General features: G+C 36.2%; 6 protein-coding genes, 1 long non-coding RNA gene, 1 other non-coding gene and 1 pseudogene across 9 annotated transcripts; 3 read left to right on the forward strand and 6 right to left on the reverse strand.

Annotated features, from left to right (window-relative positions):
• Positions 1–932: 932 nt before the first annotated feature.
• On the reverse strand, positions 933–2,642 carry LOC147935840 (uncharacterized). The gene is made up of 2 exons (XR_015569234.1): positions 2,410–2,642; positions 933–1,126 (listed from the first exon to the last, which is right to left on the reverse strand). It is a non-coding gene; the product is annotated as an uncharacterized LOC147935840 (long non-coding RNA).
• Positions 2,643–4,232: 1,590 nt separating this feature from the next.
• Positions 4,233–6,911, forward strand: LOC104717494 (ABC transporter G family member 9-like). Its single transcript, XM_010435071.3, has 4 exons — positions 4,233–4,608; positions 4,783–5,587; positions 5,686–6,017; positions 6,109–6,911. Exons 1-4 carry the CDS (start codon positions 4,495–4,497, stop codon positions 6,772–6,774), a joined length of 1,917 nt encoding a protein of 638 aa, XP_010433373.1. The 5' UTR covers positions 4,233–4,494; the 3' UTR covers positions 6,775–6,911.
• A 4,394-nt stretch (positions 6,912–11,305) lies between these two features.
• LOC104717495 (NAC domain-containing protein 72) lies at positions 11,306–12,865 on the forward strand. Its single transcript, XM_010435072.2, has 3 exons — positions 11,306–11,656; positions 11,785–12,053; positions 12,151–12,865. The coding sequence occupies exons 1-3, from the start codon at positions 11,476–11,478 to the stop codon at positions 12,601–12,603; spliced, it is 903 nt and encodes a 300-aa protein (XP_010433374.1). The 5' UTR covers positions 11,306–11,475; the 3' UTR covers positions 12,604–12,865.
• On the reverse strand, positions 12,834–14,047 carry LOC104720094 (uncharacterized; annotated as a pseudogene). The gene is made up of 2 exons (XR_015569128.1): positions 13,525–14,047; positions 12,834–13,397 (listed from the first exon to the last, which is right to left on the reverse strand). The product of XR_015569128.1 is annotated as an uncharacterized LOC104720094 (transcript).
• Positions 14,048–14,510: 463 nt separating this feature from the next.
• LOC104717496 (uncharacterized) lies at positions 14,511–16,053 on the reverse strand. Its single transcript, XM_087470392.1, has 3 exons — positions 15,743–16,053; positions 15,295–15,631; positions 14,511–15,146 (listed from the first exon to the last, which is right to left on the reverse strand). The coding sequence occupies exons 1-3, from the start codon at positions 15,813–15,815 to the stop codon at positions 14,690–14,692; spliced, it is 867 nt and encodes a 288-aa protein (XP_087326518.1). The 5' UTR covers positions 15,816–16,053; the 3' UTR covers positions 14,511–14,689.
• A 1,558-nt stretch (positions 16,054–17,611) lies between these two features.
• On the reverse strand, positions 17,612–17,684 carry TRNAF-GAA (transfer RNA phenylalanine (anticodon GAA)). The gene has a single exon. It is a non-coding gene; the product is annotated as a tRNA-Phe (tRNA).
• Positions 17,635–19,238, forward strand: LOC104717497 (uncharacterized). Its single transcript, XM_087469422.1, has 6 exons — positions 17,635–18,208; positions 18,294–18,371; positions 18,551–18,585; positions 18,675–18,730; positions 18,823–18,921; positions 18,994–19,238. The coding sequence occupies exons 1-6, from the start codon at positions 17,816–17,818 to the stop codon at positions 19,050–19,052; spliced, it is 720 nt and encodes a 239-aa protein (XP_087325548.1). The 5' UTR covers positions 17,635–17,815; the 3' UTR covers positions 19,053–19,238.
• Positions 19,239–19,329: 91 nt separating this feature from the next.
• On the reverse strand, positions 19,330–24,608 carry LOC104717499 (uncharacterized). Its single transcript, XM_010435075.3, has 5 exons — positions 24,409–24,608; positions 24,266–24,320; positions 23,804–23,874; positions 23,629–23,695; positions 19,330–19,676 (listed from the first exon to the last, which is right to left on the reverse strand). Exons 1-5 carry the CDS (start codon positions 24,500–24,502, stop codon positions 19,514–19,516), a joined length of 450 nt encoding a protein of 149 aa, XP_010433377.1. The 5' UTR covers positions 24,503–24,608; the 3' UTR covers positions 19,330–19,513.
• Positions 19,645–23,622, reverse strand: LOC147935841 (uncharacterized). The gene has a single exon (XM_087469421.1). It carries the CDS (start codon positions 22,906–22,908, stop codon positions 20,056–20,058), a length of 2,853 nt encoding a protein of 950 aa, XP_087325547.1. The 5' UTR covers positions 22,909–23,622; the 3' UTR covers positions 19,645–20,055.
• Positions 24,609–24,811: the final 203 nt, after the last annotated feature.

The raw sequence follows: 24,811 nt of genomic DNA on the forward strand, positions 1-24,811 counted from the left end.
CAATCACCAGAAAGTTTTCCATTGTTAGTTAGAACATATGCTTCATTAATTAATATCACAAGATTATTGTCAAAAGGTATAACCACTTGTAGGGAACCAACTCAAGAATAGTCACAGTGAAGATGTGTTTGTAATTAATTATTATACGAAAACATTAAGTATTATGATTAATTCTAATGTGGGTCACGTGATTGATCAATTGTAGCTACTTTAAGTACTAATCTTCTTATACTTCTTGTCAAAGGATATCGAGAAATGAATGGTTATTGTTTCATTATTACTTTTCTTGATATTTTGTTAGATTTTCATTTAGAAAAATAAAATAACTTAAACGTTAACAGCTCTTTGTTTTATGATCAATCAGAAAATAAGAGACAAAAAAAAAAACGACTGAGAAAAATGCCCATGACTCCATGAGGAAAACTTTCCTTGGTTCTGCGTTGTCTGTAAAAAGTAAAATTGTTTTGTTTGTTTTTATAATGGCTTTACATAACATAGCGCAGTCCGATACTACCTGATGATCAGTTCTGAAATCAGTTTGTCCGATACTAATTTAATACAACACTACGCATGTAAGAAATTTCACCAGATTATTAGTAGTAAATTAATTATGTTTAGTTAATATCATAGAAAAAAAAAACAATAATTTTTCAGCTCTTCGGTTAGAGTAACAAATACAAACGGTTGGGCTTACACCTGCATAGAAGAAAAGCCTTCTTGGGAATTTTAGTTGGTGTAGTGTTGAGCGAACTTGTAGACTGAGAGACTTCTAGTGTTTGACTTTGTTAACACAAAGTCACAAACTTGTTGTATTTCACTATTCAGTTCAGTCATTAGGACATCTCCAACCCACCTCTATATTTGCTTTTTTATTCTATTTTAGAATCCACTCCAATCCATCTCTATTTCTACCTCTATAATAGAGATCTCTATTTTTTCCTCTATAATAGAGTTGAACTTTTTTATTTATAAAATGATCCTTGAACTTTTAACACTTTTATATTTATGATCAAAATAAATAAAATATATATTTAAATAGTTTAGTAATAATTTAAATATTCACGACCTGCCCACCTTTTAGTCCGAAGTTTCTTGCGATTGGATCAGTCACTTGGATCCTTGGAAGCTGACAAAACCCATAAATAAAATATATATTTAAATAGTTTAATAATAATTTAAATATTTTAATAATAATTTAATTTGTATATTAATAGGATAATTGATTATAAAGTTAAATTTGACTAATTTTAATATCTTGGTTTAAAATTTTTAAAGGTTTTCGTATAGAAAAATTTTAAAGGTTTTTGTATAGAAAAACATTTTTATAATTTGAGACTATTATTTGCAAAAGAAAATTTACTATGTTTTATTATTTTATATGATGCAATGTATTTCTTTTAATAAATGTGATATTTAAATACTATTTATGAATGTTAAAAATTTAAATAATATCATAATTTTATGAAAGTTTCACAAATAGTAAAATAAATGGGTTAGTTTGCAACTTTTATAAGTAGAAGGTATTAATAGTAAAATAAAAAAGGAATCTCTACGGAATATTTTTTTTAGAGGAAAAAATAGAGCTATCCATTGGAGCAAAAGTCAACTCTATTATAGAGTTCCTCTATTTTAGAGGTAAAAATAAAGAAACATTGGAGATGGTCTTAGGGACGGCCGCGTCTTAGGGATCCCACGATTCAAACTTAAAATGATCTTTCAACACATGGCTATATATGCGTCAATCTCATGGCGAGAAACAAGCTCTATGGATGGAGAGAAAGAGTATCTTATTTCAATTCATTACACATGCATTCTCTGATTTTTGTGGATCAGCTTCATAAACCTAATTAGAACACACGTGTATTATGGATACAATATCCCATATTAGAAGTTGAGTAGGATCTTAAGTGGTATATATAAGATATGAGCTTCTCAACTCAAAACCAATTGGCAATTAGTGGAGAAACCCATATCTTATATATACCACTTAAGATCCTACTCAACTTCCAATGTGGGATATTGTATCTCTAATAACATGTTCATATGATGTGTTGCCAATTTAATCACATATGGATTTGTAACCTTTGCTCATCAATCAATTTACAGATGTATTACATGCAGCATCACCTACAATATGTCGAGCTACCAAGCCTCTTTCGATGCGCTCACTAGCATTTTATTGCTTTTGAGCTTTTCATTAACCATATAAATCACATGTCCAGAGAGGAAACGAGACCATGAATGTTACTAACTTTTCATTTATTTTTTTTGTTTATTAAGAGTTTTAATTTAACATTCAAAAGAAAAAGAAAATATAAACGTATCTGGAGTTGAGAATCTACAAATAAGGTTTAAAGAGCTATATGTATATATCTCTACATTAATTTCTTCAATTAAAAATTGTATCACCTTGTTCCAACGGGAGGAGGGTTGCTAGTAGTAGAAGAAAGAGGAGCATAAGCAGTTGTATCTGGTTGACACATCCTCGACACGATTTCGAAGGCTACATCTATAATTTCTCCGGTGAATTCAAGTAGAGGATTTCGGACAAAGCGTGCCCATAATCCCAAAACACCTACTACCACCATTCCTGTCTCCGCTATCATTTTTTCCACTTCTTCTCCTTGCATCTCCCTAGTGTCTTCGATAGTTGTGATAAGTTATGGTTATAAGATAGCATTTTTTAGGGATAAGTAGAACTGTTGCAGAGCGTGACCGCAAAAGATTTGAACTATATTCTTGATTTCATGTGGGGGTTGCAACCACCGGAAGTGGACTCAGCTAACGGTCACTAGAGATGTTATTTCATAACTCTGACTTGTCAAGCGGATTCGCTTGGGTTTTTTTTTTTTTTTTTTTTTAAACTTATTAATCTTTATTCTTTAACTTGAAAGAAGAAAAAGTTTCTTGATCTTTTATATTTTTATATTGAAGTTATTAATTTATTTATTTTCTTTTCTTCTTTTAGTACTATATATAAACAAAGAAAATTAATGAAAGAACATGAGTAGCTGTGGGGTTTGTTCGAATAAAAGAAGTAAATGATCGCACGCTTACTGGTTTATCTTTGATATTAATTGTTGTATCGTAAGTCACAACATAATATCTAAAATGTTACAAATTTATGATAAATTTTTGTTTGTCTCAAACTAATGTCATATCCGGGGTCCCCATATCCGATTTCAAACTCGTTAAGTACATGTTATTAGTTGAAACTTTTTTTTTTTGGTCATAGTTATTTGTAGAACAAGGTACGTAAATCTTGATGTATACTACTAATAAAGTATACATATATCTTTATTTATTTATTTTCCGTGGGCAAAACATACCTTAATTAGTTTAAATGCCTTAGTTTCCATACAAATTGAATCACTTATAAGAGTGGAGAACAATGTTGATTATGGCCTTTTCTGCTTTTCATTATGAAAAGTCTAAGCACTAACAATTAGACTTTCCATACAAATTTAATCACTTATAAGAGTAGAGAAAATGTGGATTATGGCCATTTTCACTCTAAGCACTAACATTAAACCTTCACTAAGAATTGTTACGTACTCAATGCAAACATATTTCCCTTAAAGTAGACGTTCCTCATACTGAAATACTGAATGCAACTATAAATGATTCTGCACCTTTTTCGTAAACATGGGATCTCGGATCAAAGTTTCAAAGTTTAGAATATTCTAATTAATCTCCAACATCTGTGACAAACACTAATTGCAATCGTTATGGGAAGATACAATGGCCTCGTGTTCCTCTCACAAATATGAATCCGATCCGTCGAAGTTGGCTAGCATTAAATCCGATAGTATGATGGAGGGTTCTTCGTCTTCAATAGCAGTTTGGGGAATTGGGGGTTACTTTGGAGATGTATATACAAGGTTTTCCGTCCAAAAACGTAATTTAATACTTTAAAACGTAAATTATATATAGCAGTTTGGGGAACCTTGTATGGTTCTCATTTTCTGAACCATATATATATATATATATATATATATGTTGATTTAAAACGTAATTTAATACTTTTATAATTTTATCTTGTTATTAAAAAAAAAAGAAAACAAAGAATAGCAAATCTCAGATTGATATGTGACTTGTGAGTAATATTTTTATTTTATTTTTTCAGCGAATCGAAACAAACATCCCACAATAAAAGCGTGTGCTTCGTAACAGAAGCATTCTCTAAAGAATCTTCCTTCTATATATCCTTAAAACTCTCTCTCACTTGCCTTACGTGAACCCTAATTTCTCTTTTATTTTAGCTACAAAATAATAAAAGAGTTAAAAAGTCTTAGTTTCGTCTTCCGTCTCTAGAACTCCCAAAACCCAACAAAAATTATATACTTCATTAGTTTTAATTTCTCCTTCGCGATTTAGTTTTCTCAATACTTTCTTAATCAGTAGAGAAGAACAAAAATATTTTGATTTCGTTTCTATTGTTTCAGCTTCTTAGTTGCCTGCGACTAAGGGTTTATAAATCGATCATTGTTGGGAATGGATAATCACGAGGTTTCTATGGATATTGAAGCCCCCATCGAGAAGACCAACGATAATCGACCCCTTCCTTTTTCAATCTTTAAGAAGTCTAATAATCCTGTTACTCTAAAGGTATGTTTCCTTTATATTTATTCTTATATATGATAGATACATATGGAGAACAAACAATGGTTCATTAGGTTAAAAGTGTTAATTTGTCCATTAATAGTATGCGATATAGCAAGTGTTCGTGTGTTGAGACGACTGATCTTTTTTTTCAATTTTGTTCTTGATGTATTGGAGCAGTTTGAGAATCTTGTGTACACGGTGAAACTGAAGGAGCCAAATGGCTGGTTCCGAACCAACGACAAGACCGAGGAACGAACCATCTTGAAAGGCTTGACAGGGCTCGTCAAACCGGGAGAGATCCTGGCTATGCTGGGTCCCTCCGGGAGCGGCAAGACCAGCCTGTTGACTGCTCTAGGAGGACGGCTTGGGGAAGGGAAAGGGAAGCTCACAGGGAACATATCTTACAACAACAAGCCATTATCCAAAGCTGTGAAGCGAACTACCGGTTTCGTGACTCAAGACGATGCTCTTTACCCTCACTTGACCGTTACAGAAACTCTAGTCTTCACCGCGCTTCTTCGGCTTCCAAATTCTTTTAAACAACAAGAGAAGATCAACCAAGCTAAGGCAGTCATGACTGAATTGGGTCTAGATAGATGTAAGGATACCATCATTGGAGGACCATTCTTGAGAGGTGTATCCGGTGGTGAGAGGAAAAGGGTTAGTATAGGGCAAGAGATTCTTATAAACCCTAGTTTGCTCTTTCTTGATGAGCCTACTTCTGGTCTTGATTCTACGACGGCTCAAAAGATAGTATCAATTTTGTGGGAACTGGCTCGTGGTGGAAGAACGGTCGTGACTACAATTCATCAACCTTCTAGTAGGTTGTTCTATATGTTTGATAAGCTTCTACTCCTTTCAGAAGGTAATCCGATCTACTTCGGTCTTGGATCCAATGCTATGGACTATTTTGCTAGTGTTGGATACTCCCCGTCAGTTGAAAGGATTAACCCCTCGGACTTTCTTTTGGACATCGCAAACGGTAAGCCTCTCCTGGTGATATCTTGACGTCCAAGTAAGCCACCATATTATAGCTTTTGTATCTCCTTGTTGAATCTCACATATATTAGATACTTGTAGGTGTTGGATCAGATGAATCCCAAAGACCAGACGCTATGAAGGCAGATCTTGTTGCGCTTTACAAATCAAACTTGTTGGACAATGTTATCAGTGACCTTGAAAGACAAGATGATCTTTCTAACAGACCAATAGAGAGTCCTCGTGGGGAGAAAAATCATTTTGGAGAGTGGCCAACGACGTGGTGGCAACAGTTTTGTGTTCTTTTGCAGAGAGGCCTTAAGCAAAGGCGTCACGATTCTTTCTCTGGCATAAAGATTGCTCAGATATTCATCGTCTCTACCCTATGTGGTCTCCTTTGGTGGCAAACGAAAATGTCTCGCTTGCAAGATCAGGTACCTAGATTTAATTAACTAAGATACACATTCGTCTACGTCATTGTGTATATATCTGTGAAGTGACCATACTTGTGGTTTCTTGTTTCAGATAGGATTGTTATTCTTTATATCATCCTTCTGGGCATTCTTCCCTCTCTTCCAACAAATCTTTACATTTCCTCAAGAGCGAGCAATGCTCCAGAAAGAACGTTCCTCGGGCATGTACAGGCTCTCCCCTTACTTCATGTCTCGAGTTGTCGCGGATCTACCAATGGAGCTTATTCTACCATGTTGTTTTCTCTTAATCACATATTGGATGGCCGGTCTAAACCATAACCCCGTAAACTTTTTTCTGACCCTTTTGGTCCTCCTCGTCCATGTTCTTGTCTCCGGTGGGTTAGGGCTAGCCCTAGGGGCCCTAGTTATGGATCAGAAGTCAGCCACGACCCTCGGGTCAGTCATAATGCTCACGTTTTTGTTAGCAGGAGGATACTACGTGCAACATGTTCCAGTGTTTATCTCTTGGATTAAATACGTATCAATAGGTTACTATACCTATAAAATATTGATATTGGGTCAATACACGGAGAATGAGTGGTATCCATGTGGCGAAAATGAGAAATTGAAGTGTCATGTTGGTGACTTTGAAGGTATCAAGCACATAGGGTTTCATAGTGGATTGGTCTCTGCCGTAGCTTTGGCTGTGATGCTTGTTGGGTATAGAGTTATTGCTTATATCGCTTTGATGAGGATTGGTAAGACCAAATCCGGCTGATACTCTTATTCTTCACTTTTTTAATTTGTTTTGGGTTGCAGAACTTTTTTGAGTACGTAAGAACGGATGTATAACAACAATAAGTTCTTATCGGAATATTTTTTTTTTTCGTTATAAATCAATTGAAAGTTGAGAGATTGATTTGGTCCGGCTCAAGTGGTCCTCCTGATAAGTCAAATCTCGATGAAGAAGTTATATCAGAATCTAAGTAGTAATGTGAAGAACATGCTATGTGCATGTGTGTGTTGTGTTCAAAGCCAATTTAATATTTGCTTGCTGGTATTCTGTTCCCAGTCCTTAACACACTTTGCACGTTGTCATTCCAAATTCAATTTCATTTTTCATACATTAAAGAAAATTTTAGCTCACGCGGTTTCATCTCTCGCTTTTTCTCAAAATACAAACCAAGAATTCGAATTCAAGCTGTTGACGGATTTGTGGTGCATAATAAAACGCACTATGTTCCAGCGTTTCTTTTAAGACTTTAGGAAGAGGATTTAAAAAGTTAGTAGCTGATAGTGATACGAATTGGCGCCTTAGTAGTTCTGAATTCTAGTTTCAGCTACAAATTGCAATATTGCACTTACAGAATTGTGTATTAATCAACTTTTTTTTAAAAAAAAATTATGCTTTAAAGTTTATTGGAAACTGTATACAGTATGCTACAGTTTGTAATTTTTGGAAGATTGTGTTACAGTGAGAACATTCATTTAGTTAAAAAAAAAAGTCTAAGAATCATCAATCACTGTAGGAGAGTCTAAAATTTAGAATGTAATAGTCATCATCACTTAATCATATATGAGTAATTCAGAATTAATTATATAGTCCAGATTTTGCTTTACTCAATAATGTCGAATCAATTATGCATGTACACATGTAGAGTGCAAAGGCAATGCAATTAGAAAGCGCCATGCCTTTTTTTGTTTCTTTTCTATTAACCTTCGTGATCGATCACCTTATCTTCTTTAAAGCTTTAGCAATATCACTTGCGAGAGAAAAACAATACTTTAGATGTATACGTGTAAAATTCACTATTAGGTAGAAGATATGCATATATATATATATATATATATATTATTTTAGGACTTTATCCTAACGCTTATAAGTTTTTATGAATATTAAAAATTTGGTGGTTGTTTTTAAAGATAATGAAAAACAACATGTGGCATTTTGAAAATCTGACAAATATTGTTTTTTATTTTTTATTTTTTATTTTGTGTGTGTGAGTCTATCTTTGTGTATTAGATGTATCGAGAGTATTGTAGTAAAATTTAGGGGGCTTTCCGTAAAGGAAGAAGCTAAGTACGTACCTTATGGATCAAACCATAAAAAGTTTTAATTGATCACTAAGAACGACTGCAAATACAGATCAGAAACGACCATGATCTTTGGAAAAATCGACCAATCATTCCATAGATCAAGACAAAATAAATTGTTCGACTCGAACTCCGGGTTTATTTAGTATTTAAATAAATTTGAGCATTCTAATTAGTCTTAAATAAGTTTTGAAGATTCGAAACCCAAGTTTCATATTCTCTGAATAAATATATTAAAATGATTCAAATGTAATCAACGATAGGATTTTTAACGCAAAAATAGAAATTTATGTCAATTAAGATGTACTTTTGGAAAAAAGTTTGTAAAACAAAAAAGAATCAGAGAAGATTATCTGAACAACTTAAATTAAGGTTTTCTGTTTTTTTTTTCCTCGGAAACTATATAACTACAATAATCATTTGTCAAGATCATAAGAATATTATACGCTAATTAAAAAGCGATAGCCGAGTTTCTATCCAACACATTTTGCAGTTATGCAAAATCGTTGAACCAAACTTGTCGTATCTTTGAATAAGTCAGAAATTATTATCTCTTATACAAGAAACAGGTGAGCATGCCCCTCTCTCTATGAAGAAGAATTCTCCACGTTCACTAAAATCTAAAATCCGAAAAGCAATCGAAAACGAGATATTGTAAAAGAATAATAATAAAAAGAAAAGAAAAAAAGGAATCATCAAGAAGAAGAATCGAGTTCTTTGAATCGCGCGCGTCACATGTATTTTATATAAAGCCCTCTCTGACCTGTCCAGCATGGTCCATTGTCTTCACTTGTCAACTTCTTAGGCCATTTATAGTATTTCTTGAGTGAACGAAACCCTAATTAATTCCTTTTTTATTATTAAATATAAACTATAATATATAAAATATATTTTATGAGATAACTTACCAAAATAAAAAGTATTAACAATAATAACATTCTTATTGTTCAATGTATATATATCATTAAATTACTTTGTAAAATCAAAATTTTCTATATATATATATATATAAAAAAGAAAACCTTACTAAATTTTCATAGGGGAGTTAGTAACAAACTGATTATAAATGTTTTTTTGATAATATCATTCGTGAAAAATAGAATTTAGCTGTTAATTCTGATGATTTTTGTTTTTAAGTTCTCTTTTAGAAGAATGCGGAGGGACGACAATTTTAATACTATACATATTTGTGAGACAATCTCAATATAGTGTAGTAAAAAATGATAAATATATAGCGAAAATACATTTAAAAAGTATAGTGTTTCGTAGCTCTCTATATACGTGTCTCATGATAACGTATCTTTTCAATATAGTATTTAGTTAGAACTTTGTAGTTTGTACACTTGTTCAATATTTTCTGCTCTTTTATTATTATTTTTTCCTTCCTCTTTTTTTGTCTCTTTTGATTCTTTATTGAAGTCTTGCCTAACTCTCCCAACACGTGTACATTTCACACGAACGTGAAATTGCCTTCCACGCGTGTCAGACTATTACTAATATAGGGATTTTTTGTTCATAAAAACGTCTTATTACTTACTACTATTAGTGCCCTTTTTTAAAAAAAAAACTCGAATAGTTTTTTTCTTTGATCTGTCACAATAGTTAGTGCGTCTTCTTTTCTTTATCGGACTCCAATCCATTGTCACATAGTTGGGTGCTTCAGGACAAAAAAAAATATATATCGAACTAGGCTAATTATTTGGAGCATTTTATAGAGAGATCTAAAAGATCACAAAATTAATAACAATATATTTTATATTTATTATTTAGATATTTATGTATTTGTAATTATTATAGTTTAGAAAACTTTTGTACTATATAATTCTATGTAACACAAAGCTTATAATCATGAGAGTCAATATAATATTTTCTAAACACTAAGGTGTTTTTCTCTCGTTAACTCTTATTATGGTATCAGAGCAAGTTATGCTTGAGTTGCGATCTAACGATCAAACTCTTTTTTTTTTATTTTCCATATAATCTTTAAGCTATATGCTTCACACACTTCTTTCTTCTCTTCACTATATTCTTTTCTTTAGTAAAAAAAAAAAGAAGGATAATTTCATGTCTTCTTCCTCTTCGCCACCACAACGTAGCAATCTCCATCTCTGCTACCATTGTCACTAGTCAACGGTGACACTCTTACGGACCACCTACTCCAAGGTCGATTTGTGGTCAAGTCCATCGCATCATCCCTGAGCTATTTGCTTTTACACGACAAGTGTCGTTTCAGATCCAAGTTGATCTCGTCTTCAAGATGTCCAAAAGACTTCTTCAAAACTATAGGCTTTCTTACCTTTACAGACAAGTATTGTCCAAAGTGTTTTTCATGTGTCATTTAACTCTGGCACACTACGGTAGATCCGTCAACCACAGTGTTTAAGCACAACGCTTCATAACTCCAATCAAATACAACATCATCTATGGTCAATCTCAAGCCATCACTTTGGCTTCACTCCATAACACCTTGAGCTTGAGGGAGCGTATAGAGAGATTTAGAAGATCACAAGATTAATAACAATATATTCTATATTTATTATTTAGATATTTATGTATTTGTAATTATTATAGTTTAGAAAACTCCTCTACTATATAATTCTATGTAACACAAAGCTTATGATCATGAGAGTCAATATAATATTTTCTAAACACTAAAGTGTTCTTCTCTCATCTAACTCTTTTCACATTTTGATAAAACAACACATCGTTGTTAGGCTTTTCAGAATTCTAGAAGAAAGGACAACTGGCTTGACACGTGTCGATAGACTTACTTTGGCTTTTCCTGACGGTTCATGCACCCGAACCGGCACCAATTATATACAGTCGAATCTTTGTCTTCGGTGATTTTCTCAGTGGCAAGAACTTACTATAATTAGTATATTTTCACTGCGTTATTTACAAACTTTCAATGACACTCATGAAAATAAGAGAAAATAAATTAGTACTTCACTAGTAATTTTCACAACTTACTCCAATCACTTAGTAGAGGAATTTTCACATACTACTCATAATAACCAAAAAAATTCTTACACATGAGAGAATTTTCAGTTGTGTATTTGCAGTTTTGGCACATTTATATCGCTTGGAAAAGTAATTGTACAACACATTGATAAGGTCGGTCAGTTCATGTACGTGGCAGTAGCTAAATGGTTAAAAGGGTCCACAAAGAAAAATCGTAATTAGATATTTAAGAACAGTAAGACAAGGACGACCGTACTTATCCCTTGTAGCCCTTTTCCATAGCCTATATAAACCAACTACTCACCATCTTGTCCAAAAGATCGACATAAAAATTTCCTTCGAGTTTTTAGAGTTCAAAACTTGAAATCTTGTTTAATTCTTTTGGTTGCTGTTGAATCGAATTAGAAAGAGCAAAACAAGAAAAATGGGAGTTAGAGAGAAAGATCCGTTAGCCCAATTGAGTTTGCCTCCGGGTTTTAGATTTTATCCGACAGATGAAGAGCTTCTTGTTCAGTATCTTTGTCGGAAAGTTGCAGGCTATCATTTCTCTCTCCAGGTCATCGGAGACATCGATCTCTACAAGTTCGATCCTTGGGATTTGCCAAGTAAGCAAACAAAACAATGTTTTCTACACTTCTAGCTTGGGTGTTGTTTTTGTCAAAGATATTAATTCCGGGTTCAAATCGAAAATATATTTAAAACTAAAGGGGTTTTTATTGTAAATTGGTTTCAGGTAAAGCCTTATTTGGAGAGAAGGAATGGTATTTTTTCAGCCCGAGAGATCGGAAATATCCGAACGGGTCAAGACCCAATAGAGTAGCCGGGTCGGGTTATTGGAAAGCGACGGGTACCGACAAGATTATCACGTCGGATGGTCGCCGTGTCGGGATTAAAAAAGCTCTGGTTTTTTACGCCGGAAAAGCTCCAAAAGGCACCAAAACAAACTGGATTATGCACGAGTATCGCTTAATCGAGCATTCTCGTAGCCATGGAAGCTCCAAGGTATTTAAAAAACAATAAAGATTATAACTTTTTTCAATTCCGATCAGATCAAAACCGAAACCAAATCGCTAATTTTGTTTTTTGTTTTTGTTTACAGTTGGATGATTGGGTGCTGTGTCGGATTTACAAGAAAACATCAGGATCTCAGAGACAAGCTGCTGCTGCTACTCCGGTTCAAGCTTGTCGTGAAGAGCATAGCACTAACGGGTCGTCTTCTTCTTCGTCGTCTCAGCTTGACGACGTTCTTGATTCCTTCCCGGAGATAAAAGACCAGTCTTTTAATTTGCCTCGGATGAATTCGCTCAGGACTATTCTGAACGGGAACTTCGATTGGGCTAGCTTGGCAGGTCTTAACCCAATCCCGGAGCTAGCTCCGACCAACGGATTACCGAGTTACGGTGGTTACGACTCGTTTAGAGCGGCGGAGGGAGAGGCGGAGAGTGGATTGAGGAACTCGCACGTGGATAATTCTGGCGGGTTGACTCAGAGTTTCGGGTACAGCTCGAGCGGGTTTGGTGTTTCGGGTCAAACATTCGAGTTTAGGCAATGAGAGAGATGTAATTACTAATTACTGTGATTGGTGATTCATTCAGATGGGTTAAAAAAGTAAAAAGGTTAAAAATCCTTGGATGTGGGTAGAGTGGCAATTGATGTAAATAAAATAGGGATTTATATGGGCTTTTACCGATTCGGTAAGGCTTAGTTTGATCCAACTTTTTTGATGGGCTGCAAAAGTGTAATGTTTTCTCAGATTAGATTATTATTTTCTCAACGGAGAAAAATAAATAAAATGGTTACGTTTGAATGTTTTATTCTTCATGATTCATGAACATATAAATATTAGAAATTACACATTTGCTTGCTTTTAATTATTCTCCAAATGAAGTTAGGATAGAACATCACTTCCTGCATATGAATCCGTATCCGGAATACGCCCCACGAGTGCAATCCAACAGTGTGTGTTCAGTCTCCGTTTTGATCGAGCCACTTAAACCGGTAAAATTGCAACTCTTGCAGTCATGAGAGAGCAAAGAAGATGTCCTAAAGTTATCCTCGCCGCCAACAACTGGCATTGCGACTCCAGGCTTAGCCGCGTTTTGGAAATCAGGCCTATAAGTGCGTCCCAAGATTCCATCGACTTTTGGTGATAAGTTGAAAAATCTGAACTGGACTTCGAGATGCGCAAAACAGTTATCCAAAGGTACTTTGTAGCTGTGGATCCTATCGTCTTCTTTAGTCACGGGAACAACGTTAACCATGATCTCTGCTTTGTCTTTGATTGTCACCGTCACGATGTTCATCTTTGTCGCTCTCTCAATCTTGATGTCTTTTTCTGGCGAGTACCTAGTCAAAAGCACATGTAGTTGGTGTAGGTTTAAAGATACAAATTATCAACTAGTAAAAAGACTTCAATAAAATTTAAATGCAAACTTCAAAATAGTTCTTAGAAAATATGATATTTGGCTATTACCACGTGGAAAGAATTTCCTCAGGGATAACTAAATCTTGGCCGTTGAAAGAAAATCTGAGATGGTCGATGCTGCTGTCCCAAGTGGCCACTTTGGTGGCCTCGAGGGAAAACTTATGAGAGTTGAAGAGGAAGCCAAGAGCTTGGATCCAAGTGAAGTCTCTAGTGCGTCCAGCGGGTCTGTGGCCAGTGAACCTAGCATTGATCTGAAAGTCAGGGTCCGAGACAAGGCTAAAATGTTCATTGCTCTTTCCATGGAAGTAGAACACAATCCCATCACCACCTATGAACCTCGGGTCGTGACATGCCGAGCCAGGTCTATAGCAGTTTGGACCCAACTGTAAGCCAACCTTGGGACTTGGCTCGCAAGAAACATAACATGACCGCAAGAAAAAACAGCACTAGCGAAGAGGTTTTTGCGATCTTCATTTTCTAGGTTTTCTATCCCTTCTTTACTATTCATCAATATAAGAAGAAAAGTGTTGATTTGTGAATTTATAGAGGTCACTCTGTCATTTTATTTAAAACAAATTATTTTAGTGCAAGTAGCAAGTTGCAAGATGGGAGTTGCCGGGTTTGTGTGCCTAATTTTGATATCACCCACACATGCACTCAACGTTCTTTGAAACAAGTTGTATATATTAATAGTTCTAAAGTTGAAATGTACATGAATACAAATATGAAAGTCCGAAAATAAATAAAAACGTATTAAGAAGTTACATTCACACGAGCGAGATCCACACCTCTCGGTCCTAACTTTATATGAGTACTGCATCTTGTTAATTTGACTTTTGGAAATCTTTAAACATCAAGAACATTATATATTTAACACCCGGATCTTAGGTTATGATGAGTAATTAACCCTCTTCATATCCTAATTAAGCTGAGTTTTTAAGTTAGTGTGTTACAATTAAAGTACGTACAATGTGGCTGACTGGCTGCAAATGATTACGTCGTATATGGGGAACACAACGGATGAAGCATACCAATAATATAAAGGTTTCCAATATTTTTCAGCAATAATAATCTGGTCCATGTACATCACTGAGTTACATTTATTTTCTTTAGAATTTGCTTCTTAATTAGCTTATTACTCTGTTTTATTTTGGCAATCATATAAAGTAAACTTACACAAAACATAACATATACTTTTATTATTGGATGGTAACTACTTCCTGCAGACGATTCCATAACCGGAAGACGCGCCACGGCTGCAATCTAGCAATGTGTAAGTACTTTTTGGCTTGAAGAAGACACCCGCAATGACCGGATTTTCAGAGAACAAACAAGTTTTGCAATCATGTGAGAGCAGAGATGATGTCCTGAAGCTATCCTCACCTCCCACTACTGGCATTGCGACTCCTGGTTTAGCCGGATTCTTGAATTCAGGCCTGTAAGTGCGTCCCAAGATTCCATCGACTTTTGGGGACAGTTTTATGAATTTGAACTGGACCTCGAGATGGGCAAAACAATCATCTACAGGTAATTTGTAGTTGTGGATTCTATCATCTTCTTTGGTCACAGGAACCCCGTTGATCATGATCTCAGCTTTGTCTTTAATCGTCACGATCACACTGTTCTTTTGGGTCAACCTTTCAATCTTAATTTCTTTGTCGGATGAGTACCTGAGAATATACTTGTCGGTCAAGAACTAAGACTAAAAGATTGCTTTCTATTACATGTAAATCTAAAACCCAAAGAGAGAAATCTAAACGTACATAGAGTGTTAAACAATCGCAACCTAAAAGACAAAATTTGGATTTCTATAGTTACCAAGTGGATAAGGTTTCTTGAGGAATAACCAAATCTTGACCATCGATAAAGAACTTGAGGTGATCGAGGTTGCTGTCCCAAGTGGCGACTTTGGTGGTCTCGAGGGAGAATTTATGGGAGTTGAAGAGGAAGCCGAGTGCTTGGATCCATGTGAAATCTCTAGTACGGCCAGCGGGTCTATGACCAGTAAACCTAGCATTGATCTGAACGTCAGGGTCTGAGACAAGGCTAAAATGCTCATTGCTCCTTCCATGGAAGTAGAACACAATTCCATCACCACCTATGAACCTTGGATCTAGGCAGATCGCTCCAGAGGATTCACAGTTGGGTTTCACCGCTACAAAATATCATATCCAAATCGTAAAAATATTTTCAAAAAGCTTAATTTGCACTTTTAAACTGCATTGGTCTCTATACAAAAAAAAAAAGAAAAGAAAGATGTAATTACCGCGACACTCTGCCATGCAAAGGGGTTTAAAGCAGTCTACCCAACAAATTTTGTTCTGAGAGTTGGGGTTCATGGTGGTCGGGCACTCTTCAGGGCAGTCGATGTATTGGAGCTAACATCGGGGAGCCGCATTGCCACCACAGTAAGTCTGACCATGCCAAGCCTTGACATGCAAGAAACATAAAGCTACCACGAAAATTATCATTAGCAATGAGGGTTTTGGAACCTCCATCCTCGATTTTTCTATTGGCCAAAATATAAAATATATATGACTATATCGATAGAGAAAGAAGATATAGAAAATTTGTGTTGGCGATGAGTTCTCGATTGTGATTTTTTAATGGTCGTTAAAAGTCAAATATTTTGCTTCGGAAGAGGGCTACGTACTACTCTTGCAATTATTGTGGAAGTAAGGTTTTAATTTGTTATGGTTGTTTCTTCATGAGTTCCGTACAAAAACAATATTGTTCGACTATGTGTCCATCGTTTAGAATAATTTGTATCAAGATACACTCTAGTGCTAGCTCTACGGCTGAATCTATGTGTAAATGCATGTATGTTAACGTATATAAATTAAATATATTAAGCTCTATTTAAATATTTAAGCTCTATTTTTTTTTTTTTGAATCTAATATTTAAGCTCTAGTTGTCTTATTAAAACCTTGTATGATTTATATTAGTAGACCTAACACATGCCATTGTGATGCTGATCAACATCTCTCGGAACTAAATCTTTTTCTCTCATCTCCCCATATACTAAAAATATAATGAAATTTCCTATTCAGTTAATATTGCTCAAATTTCTAACTTAGTATGTAATTAAGTAGATTCTTAGGCATGCATTTTAATTTAGAGAGGAGAAATGATAAATTAACCTGTAGAAACTAGGTTTCCACAATGAATTTGTTCGAGGAGGGAAACAAATTCAATAGAGTTATATCTCTAGAAAACAGATCTATGCCTTCGAATTAAAGTAAAGAGATAGAACTCAAAGGAATTAGGGTTTATTGCCAAGAACAAAAGGAGAACTCGATTATTGTATTTTATTCTCGATGCCTTACAATGGAGAAGTCTCTCCTTCTTTATACATGCTCTAAGATTACAATATATATTCACTTTCCTTATCGGACGAAGTGAGATATGGAAAACTGCCTCATTGCTTCATTCGGCCGCCGTGCCGAAGTGGAAGTCGGCTCCTTCTTCTTCAAGTCGACACTTTGGCCGAACTGACTTCTTATTGACCTAATCGAGCCCTTAACCGGTTTCCCGGTTAACTAATCAATTAGAATTTCTGGTTTAGCTCGGTATGTCGGGGGTGCTGAATCCCGTACCAACAGTATGATATATCCGTGATTCAATGCCGCCTTATCTAAAGCCGAAATCGAACTTAAAGATAATGTTATTCTTAGACTGATCAGAAACCACGACGAACACTATATATGTTAACCAAATTTTAGATGTAATATATAAGCGAATTTTGGTAACTTATGCGTTCTCAAAGCAAAAGTGAACATGGATAATATATTATCACACTCAATCTTAATTCTTAACACATGTATAAAAAAATCAATCGGGTTTCTCACTCAAATCACATCAAACTATAATGCAAATTGAACCGTAGTCCCTTAAATCGAGTTCTTGAAGCTCGTAAAGATTTTAAGAGTTTAAACTTTTCCAATCAAACATGCATCTCTCAAATGGCAAAGGTCAAAAGCTCTGGTTCCTTTATGCTCAAAACGACACGTTTCAAGTAACTGTAATGTGGAAAAAGGCAAATTAAACTGTAAACGACGCGTTTCACGGAAATGATTTAATGGGTCACATAGACAACGACGCCGTTTTAAGGAAGTGACATAAGGAAAAAACTATTGCGGTGAGCGTGGATCGAACACGCGACCTTCAGATCTTCAGTCTGACGCTCTCCCAACTGAGCTATCCCCGCGATGTTATTTGATCTGTTATAATTATATATAAGGCTATAACGTATCATTGCCATCGTGATATCACCATTTCTCGAGGTCGACGCTCTTTCAACTCGAGTTTGGTGTTTTGTTAGGTAACAAAATTCAGACGATGGCTTCGATTCCACAGATTATCTTGTGTACCAACATCTCCATACACGATGGTTTGAACAAGGAACCCAGAATTAGACTCCAGTCCAAAGGACGGAGCTTTGTTCCTTCTCTGCTTCAGAACAAGTTGGGATTGAGAGTTTCCTTAATTGAGCATAGACAGAGACGACGATTGATGGGTCTGGAGAAAATTGGATTTTTAGCTAGTGAGAAAGCTCTTAGCCGGCAAAGACGGGAGGTTAAGGTTAGATGTAACAAGGGTTTAGGGTTTAATGGTGGAGATAACAACGGAAACGGAAGGATACTTGGGAACCTTGCTTTGGCTATCGGGTTGACATATCTCTCTATGACTGGTCAGCTTGGTTGGATTCTGGACGCTATTGTCTCTGTTTGGGTATTACTCTCTAAAGTATTTTAACTGGTTTGTCTAATTGTACTGTCTTAGCCTTTTGGTAACTGAAAATTCTTACAATTTGCAGCTGGTTGTGGTGATTGTTCCAATTCTGGGGTTGGGGGCTTTTCTATGGTGGGCACAACGAGATATTGTCCAGAGCAATGTAATTTTTTCTTGTCTTTGGCTTAACATTTCAAGAATCCGCAGAAACACTGTGAATCTTAATTATAACTCGTGGATGCTAATCTTGAATTAAATTTAGTTTAGCTACCACTTGTGTTTGAGTAAATCCTTCAAGATTCTGTTCTACTTAGCTATCTTGCGATTTTTCATCTTGTGCAGTGTCCGAATTGTGGAAACGAGTTTCAGATATTCAAGTAAGGCTGTAACAAGAATCAATCCCTCAGTTGTTTTTTTTTTGTTGTTTCCTCAAATCTTGTTGATTGTATCTTCAAACATGCTGCAGGTCAGCGATGGATGATGAAGTACAGCTTTGTCCTTTCTGCACTCAGCCATTCTCGGGTAAAACGATGACTCCTCCACTTTTCGATTTATCAACGGACGTCTCTTTTATGAAGCATTAGCATTGTGTATTTTTTACTTGGAAAATGCAGTGGTGGATGATAAGTTTGTTAAGGAACCAGTGAAATTCTCCAACCAAACTACTGCGTTTGGACAAGACCTAAATGGATTTTCTTCTGCACCTGAGAAAGGTTTGTTCTTACTTACACATAATATCTCTTGTGAATCCAATGGTGAGATGAAGTGTTTGATTGATTGTGTAGGAAAGGGTTTCTCAACAGCGATTGTAGACATAGAAGCAGAAGTAACAGATGCAGACTGACAATGCGACCGGGAAGTTATAGCGTAGGCAACAAACTTGTGCAGAGAGCTCGTTGTTGGATCTAGAAGTAATATAGAAATACACATCCATATGTATATTCATATGTATATTTATATGTCTATGACATTGTTGTCTCTTTTGTATTTGAATGATTGTTTAATGTTTAAAGTAGTAGTCTCCCGTGTACGCATGTTTTTCCTTGTTCCAACAATTTAAACGCCAAGACTTGAGATATATGGTATTATATGAAGATTGGACTTTGTTAAGAAAACAAGTATTGGTAAAATAATATAATTGATTAATCCGTAAACATACTACGTAATTTTTATAAGTCGCCAAGATTACAAAATTGCAAAAGCTCTTTTTGAAAGAAAACATAAACGTTAGCGAGACCAAAATAGACAAATGAACTATCAAAAATTTCTATCTTTTCCCCTTCTTTGTAGCTTATTCCACCAAAATCACTCGTACAATTTCTTGGCCGAAAGAGTTTTGAGAGTTTTGGTTTGGTTCTTTGTAGCTTTCTCTTCATACTTCTCGCTCAACGCTATAGCTTTAGCCTGGGCTTTCATCTTCCTTACATTCTTCGTTCTCTTCATCGGTATTCCTTTCCTCTTGCTTGTCCTAACAGAAAACAAGAAATGTCATCTGGATTAAAGGAAAGCAAAGCGTAAGGAGGACCATGATACGATTTGCTTATAGAAAAGGATTTGATAGATTATAGAACTGGAATTACAAAAGGAACTAAGGATTTTGTTAATGGAGCTCCTCCCACTCCCCCTAAAAGACCTCACCAAATACTCGATAAAGCTCTCTAACCCTCTCCACATTGTATATATAGATAGACAAAAGAAATAAGCTAAACCAACCCCGGTTTACTCTCACACTAAACCTTTGTTAAGTTGATACTTAAGAAAAATATGATTAAGCCATTGAACTGCTTCTATCAATACCCCTGCCTTTGAAAACAACCTTGTCCTCAAGGTTGAAATGAGCAAACTGTTTAGCCAACCCCTTCTTTGAGCTTCCCAGGACATTCAAAATATGGCATCACTTCCCGCTTCAGCAACAACTCTTCATGCCCTGTTTTCAGATTGTCCCTGGCCTCCAAATCCAAATTCAGCTCTGATCTGACTTGGAGATTTTCCTTTAGCTGCGCCAACATTACGTCTCTTGCTTGTATCAGAGTCTCACACGTCAACATGTCTTCAATTTCGTCATGACTAATATTCTCTGCGAAAGAGGACACTGAACTAGGCAACATGATTATCTGTTTGGCCGTGACATCATCCAGTTGAAACACCATTTCTATCTCCCAAGGTTTTTGCTCCAGATAACGAATTTTCCACGCCATGCCATTCTTTTCTTTTTCCCGTTCAGCCACCTTGTTTAGATAGACAACAAGAAACCCCCTCTCCATCAGCTTAACTTCTATTTTTCCACTAACAACAGCCACACTGATTTTTAGCACTATTTGAAATTCATTCGCCCTTCCACTTGCAGTAGTGTAGGCAAACCCATCCACTTGCAGTATTGTAAGTAAATGAAACTGTATGCTTCTGTTTGCTGAGACCTCCATTGCAGCAACAATTTCCAGAGAAGAATCATCACCACCCATGAAACCTGCACTAAGAACCAAGGGAACTATCTCCAGGCTAACACCCTGCCTCCCATCCAACGCTTTCAAGCCCGCACTAAATAGTTCTTCAATTCCCAGCACTGACAACTGAATCCATTTGTTAACGTCAATGCAAACTGCATGTCTTGTGGTAGCAATGGCAAACTCTTTACCGAGCGATAAGGCCCATGTTCTTTTGAAATATGTCGTTTCCATTAACCCTTTGCCTAGTGGAGTTTCTTCTTTCGTATACGTTCGCAACACCCAAGTGTTCCTGTACTTCTTTTTAAATTTGACTCTCTTCCCACTAGTCATGGAATGCTTCTTATCTACTGTCATCAATTCCCATAACAGCTTCGACTTGCGCTTATGTCGAAATTTGTGTCTCTTTCTACTAGACCAACTCATCATCTCCATAGCCGTTCTGATTCCCACTTTCAGCACGTCCAAGATCACTTGATGCATTTGTTTGTCATGCTCCTCTAAATACGCGACAACCCAGCTTATCAACCCTATTATGTCAGTCATTTCGCCAACTGTCATGTACGTCATGTCAAGGCTCTGCGATCCTCTCACTGTCTCCATTCTTTCACGTATGAACATGTTCAATCTTCGAAGCCAAATTAGCTTTGTCCAGTCCAGCTTCACAGTTTTGCACTTGACCCTATGTGGCTTGGTATAGTCTATCTTCCTCTCTACCTCAACATGTTCTCCTTTCCACGACTCTTTCTTACACCATTCCTGGACGCGTTTCTCATAATACTTGAACTTGAGTATAAAGTTCAATGTCAAGACAACCTGATTTCTAGAGAACCTCTCTTTATTCTTCTTCTCATGCTTGTTGCGTTTTTGCTTGAATTTGTGTTTCCTCCAGTTGGCGAGCTTCTTCAAAACTGTTAGATATCTCAACGACAGCTTTTCATACACCCATTGATGAACATATAGGTAGTGCGTGATACCCTTGCTCGCATACTCCATCTTCATCATGTTTTTCTTCTGTTGTGCGTGATACCCTTGCCACAACAACCTTTTGTTGAACGTTCGGTGGTGCATCTTCATCTTGACACATGTCTTCTTATTCCCCATCTCAACCGAATCTTTCAACAGACCACAGTTCCACCATTTTGCAACAATTTTCAGCATCACTCCTTCACTTTTCACACATCCCTCTGCCACTCCATGTGGGTTATAGTTATTTGAATGATTCTTCCATGGCTTCTTCTTTTTCTTTCTCGTGAGTCTATTATCTCCCCTCAACCTTTTGTTAAATACTTGGCTGGCAGATAGCAAATGATAGTTTTTTCCAGCATAGACCAATATAGTAGTGTCTGGTCTGTCATGTATGTTCTTCATCTGGATTCGAGAGGTCCCCAATTTCACTATTCCAGCTTTGTATTTAAACCCCTTAGCCTTTGTGAACTTCTTCCGAATTCTCTTCGTGGTAGTCTTTTTCCCTCTTTGAGACAATTCCTCGAACACCTGGTATACATGATTTGGCTTAGCTGCTTGTTCCCTATGGTTTCGATGTTCCTCTAACACCTGCGGCAAATAGAAGTTCATATGTTCTTCTATTCTCTTTGTCAATAGCTCCACAAAGCCTGTATCTCCTTTGAGTTTGAAACCACTTTCAGACCCATCAATCTTTGAAAACGTTTTCCATCTCTTCTTCTTTTTCTTCTTCGTGTTCACTTTTCTTTCCATAGGCATTTGATCGAACACTTGGTGGACATGTTCACTCTTCTCAATATCTGGCTCTTTTTGCACACCCATTTGTTCTTTTTGGAAGATATTATCCAACAGATCTTCTTTTTCTGCGACTCTTTGACATATCACCACTTCTGCTGCTGCAGTCTTCTCCTTCTCTTCACCACTTGGTTTTTCAAGACACTCCTCAGTCTCTAGGAGATATTTCTCTAGTTTGTCCAAACAGCTCGTCCATCTGCTCATCTTAGAGTCAAATTCATCACTCTGCGTTAGATCAGCCACAACGCTCTCTTTCCCTTTGCTGAATCGTTGAAGCAGACCGATCTTGATCTCATTCCAGCTTGTAAACGCAACATGTGACTCCTGGAACCACAATAGAGCAACACCTTCCATAAATCCATATGCAAAAGAGATCTTTGTCTCTTCTGTGAATCCATGGTCCGTGAAGTAATCTTCAACCCATGAAATCCACATCGCCGGATCTTCATCACCATAATAAACAGGAACCTCCACAGAACCATCACCATCTCCCATTGGGTCGAACTGCTCTGATACCAATTTGATACGATTTGCTTATAGAAAAGGATTTGATAGATTATAGAACTGGAATTACAAAAGGAACTGAGGATTTTGTTAATGGAGCTCCTCCCACTCCCCCTAAAAGACCTCACCAAATACTCGATAAAGCTCTCTAACCCTCTCCACATTGTATATATAGATAGACAAAAGAAATAAGCTAAACCAGCCCCGGTTTACTCTCACACTAAACCTTTGTTAAGTTGATACTTAAGAAAAATATGATTAAGCCATTGAACTGCTTCTATCAGACCAAATCTAATCTTTTCATGCCTTAGTACATTACAGTTGAGGACCGTAACAAAACGATAAACTAGTATTAGTATACAATCAAAACTTATCCAAGATTCTTGCATTTAGTCTCCTAAGTGTTATCTTCTAGATTTAGAACTAAATGTGGAGAAACTTAAGCTTGTTGTAACCATTTGAGTAATACAACAATAGCAAACTACATGACTCCAGGTCAAAACCGATCAGAAGAGAGCAATTCACAATGCAAACTTCGAAGCGACCTAAGACTAATATAATATCAATCCAACTAGGTCACAAGTCTTCCCGAGAGTACCATAAGTCCATAACTGGCCAAAACTACAAATCGAAATGGGCCTAATAAAAGAAATTCTAGATCCAAGTCAAAATTAACAATGTTAAAGCCGGCAGAGTTTCAAAAAGGCTTACAGGTTAGTAGAAAGGGGAGCTAGTTTCGGAGCTAGTTTCGAGTCTCCGGTCTCCGTAGTATCCATGGCTAACGAAATCAAAGAAGAAACAATCAAAGAGTTAAGTAAACACCTGAATCTCAACGCAGAGAGAGAATCTTAAGAAGACAAAAGAAACGAGGACGCTATATGTCTACCTATAGCCACGGCATTCATTTTCCCTGCCTTCTTGGTTCTCTTCATCGGTTTTCCTTTCCTTGTGCTTGTCCTAAATGTAAAACATGAAATGTCATAAGGATTAAAGATAAACGAGTCAAATTGTAGCTTCTTCTCCAAACAAAATTGCATACATATATGTTCTAAAAAAACCAAATTTAAGCATTACAGGTAATATGAACAGTATACAAACATACAATACATGACTCCAGGTCCAACCTCTTAGGACAAAAACAAAGCAATGTACAATGGAAGCTGGAATTTGGAAACTTGAGACCAAAGAGAAACACAATTAGAGACTTTTGTATAACATAAATCCAAATATAGTTACACAAGTTTTCCTGTGAGAGTACCATAACTAACCAAACCACAAATCAAAAAAGACTTAAAGCCGGACACCAAAGCAATAATTCTAGGGAAGAGTACAAGAGTTAAACGCTTACAAGGTACGAGCACGAGCAGCTAATCTCGAATCTCCTGTCTCCGTAGTGTCCATGGCTAACCAATATAAAAGGAAAAGTAAACACATGAATCACCCCGCAACTTGTTCGGCTTAGAAGCTAGAGAAACATACGATATTTACTACCTTGAGGAGGAGCTTGGAAGAAGCTCTTAGATTCGGAATTGTCCACGGAAGCGTCTTCTTCCATGTTCTTCTTCCTGTTCCTCTTCTTCGTCATGGCCGGATTTTGGCTTTGGCGCTAGGGCTGAGAGAGTTGAGTAGTAGAGAGAAAGAGAGACGGAGGAGGAGGAAACTATCGTATTTTTTCACCTAAACCCTTTGTCGGGTCAATTTTACTAATTCGGATCCATTTATTGGGCCTTTTTATGATAAAAGCCCATTTATCTAATTTTAACATCATCGTCCACCTAAGCAAGATTATTGGTACGTTCATAAATACTGTTTAATTTTTTTTATGAATTAATTGTGTATTGTTTTGAATATAAAAACCTATGATCTCTTAGTTAAAATTTTCTCCTCCAATGGT

Source organism: Camelina sativa, chromosome 10 (genome assembly GCF_030686135.1).
Source record: "Camelina sativa cultivar CO46 ecotype springtype chromosome 10, ASM3068613v1".
NCBI classification, from domain to species: Eukaryota; Viridiplantae; Streptophyta; class Magnoliopsida; order Brassicales; family Brassicaceae; genus Camelina; species Camelina sativa.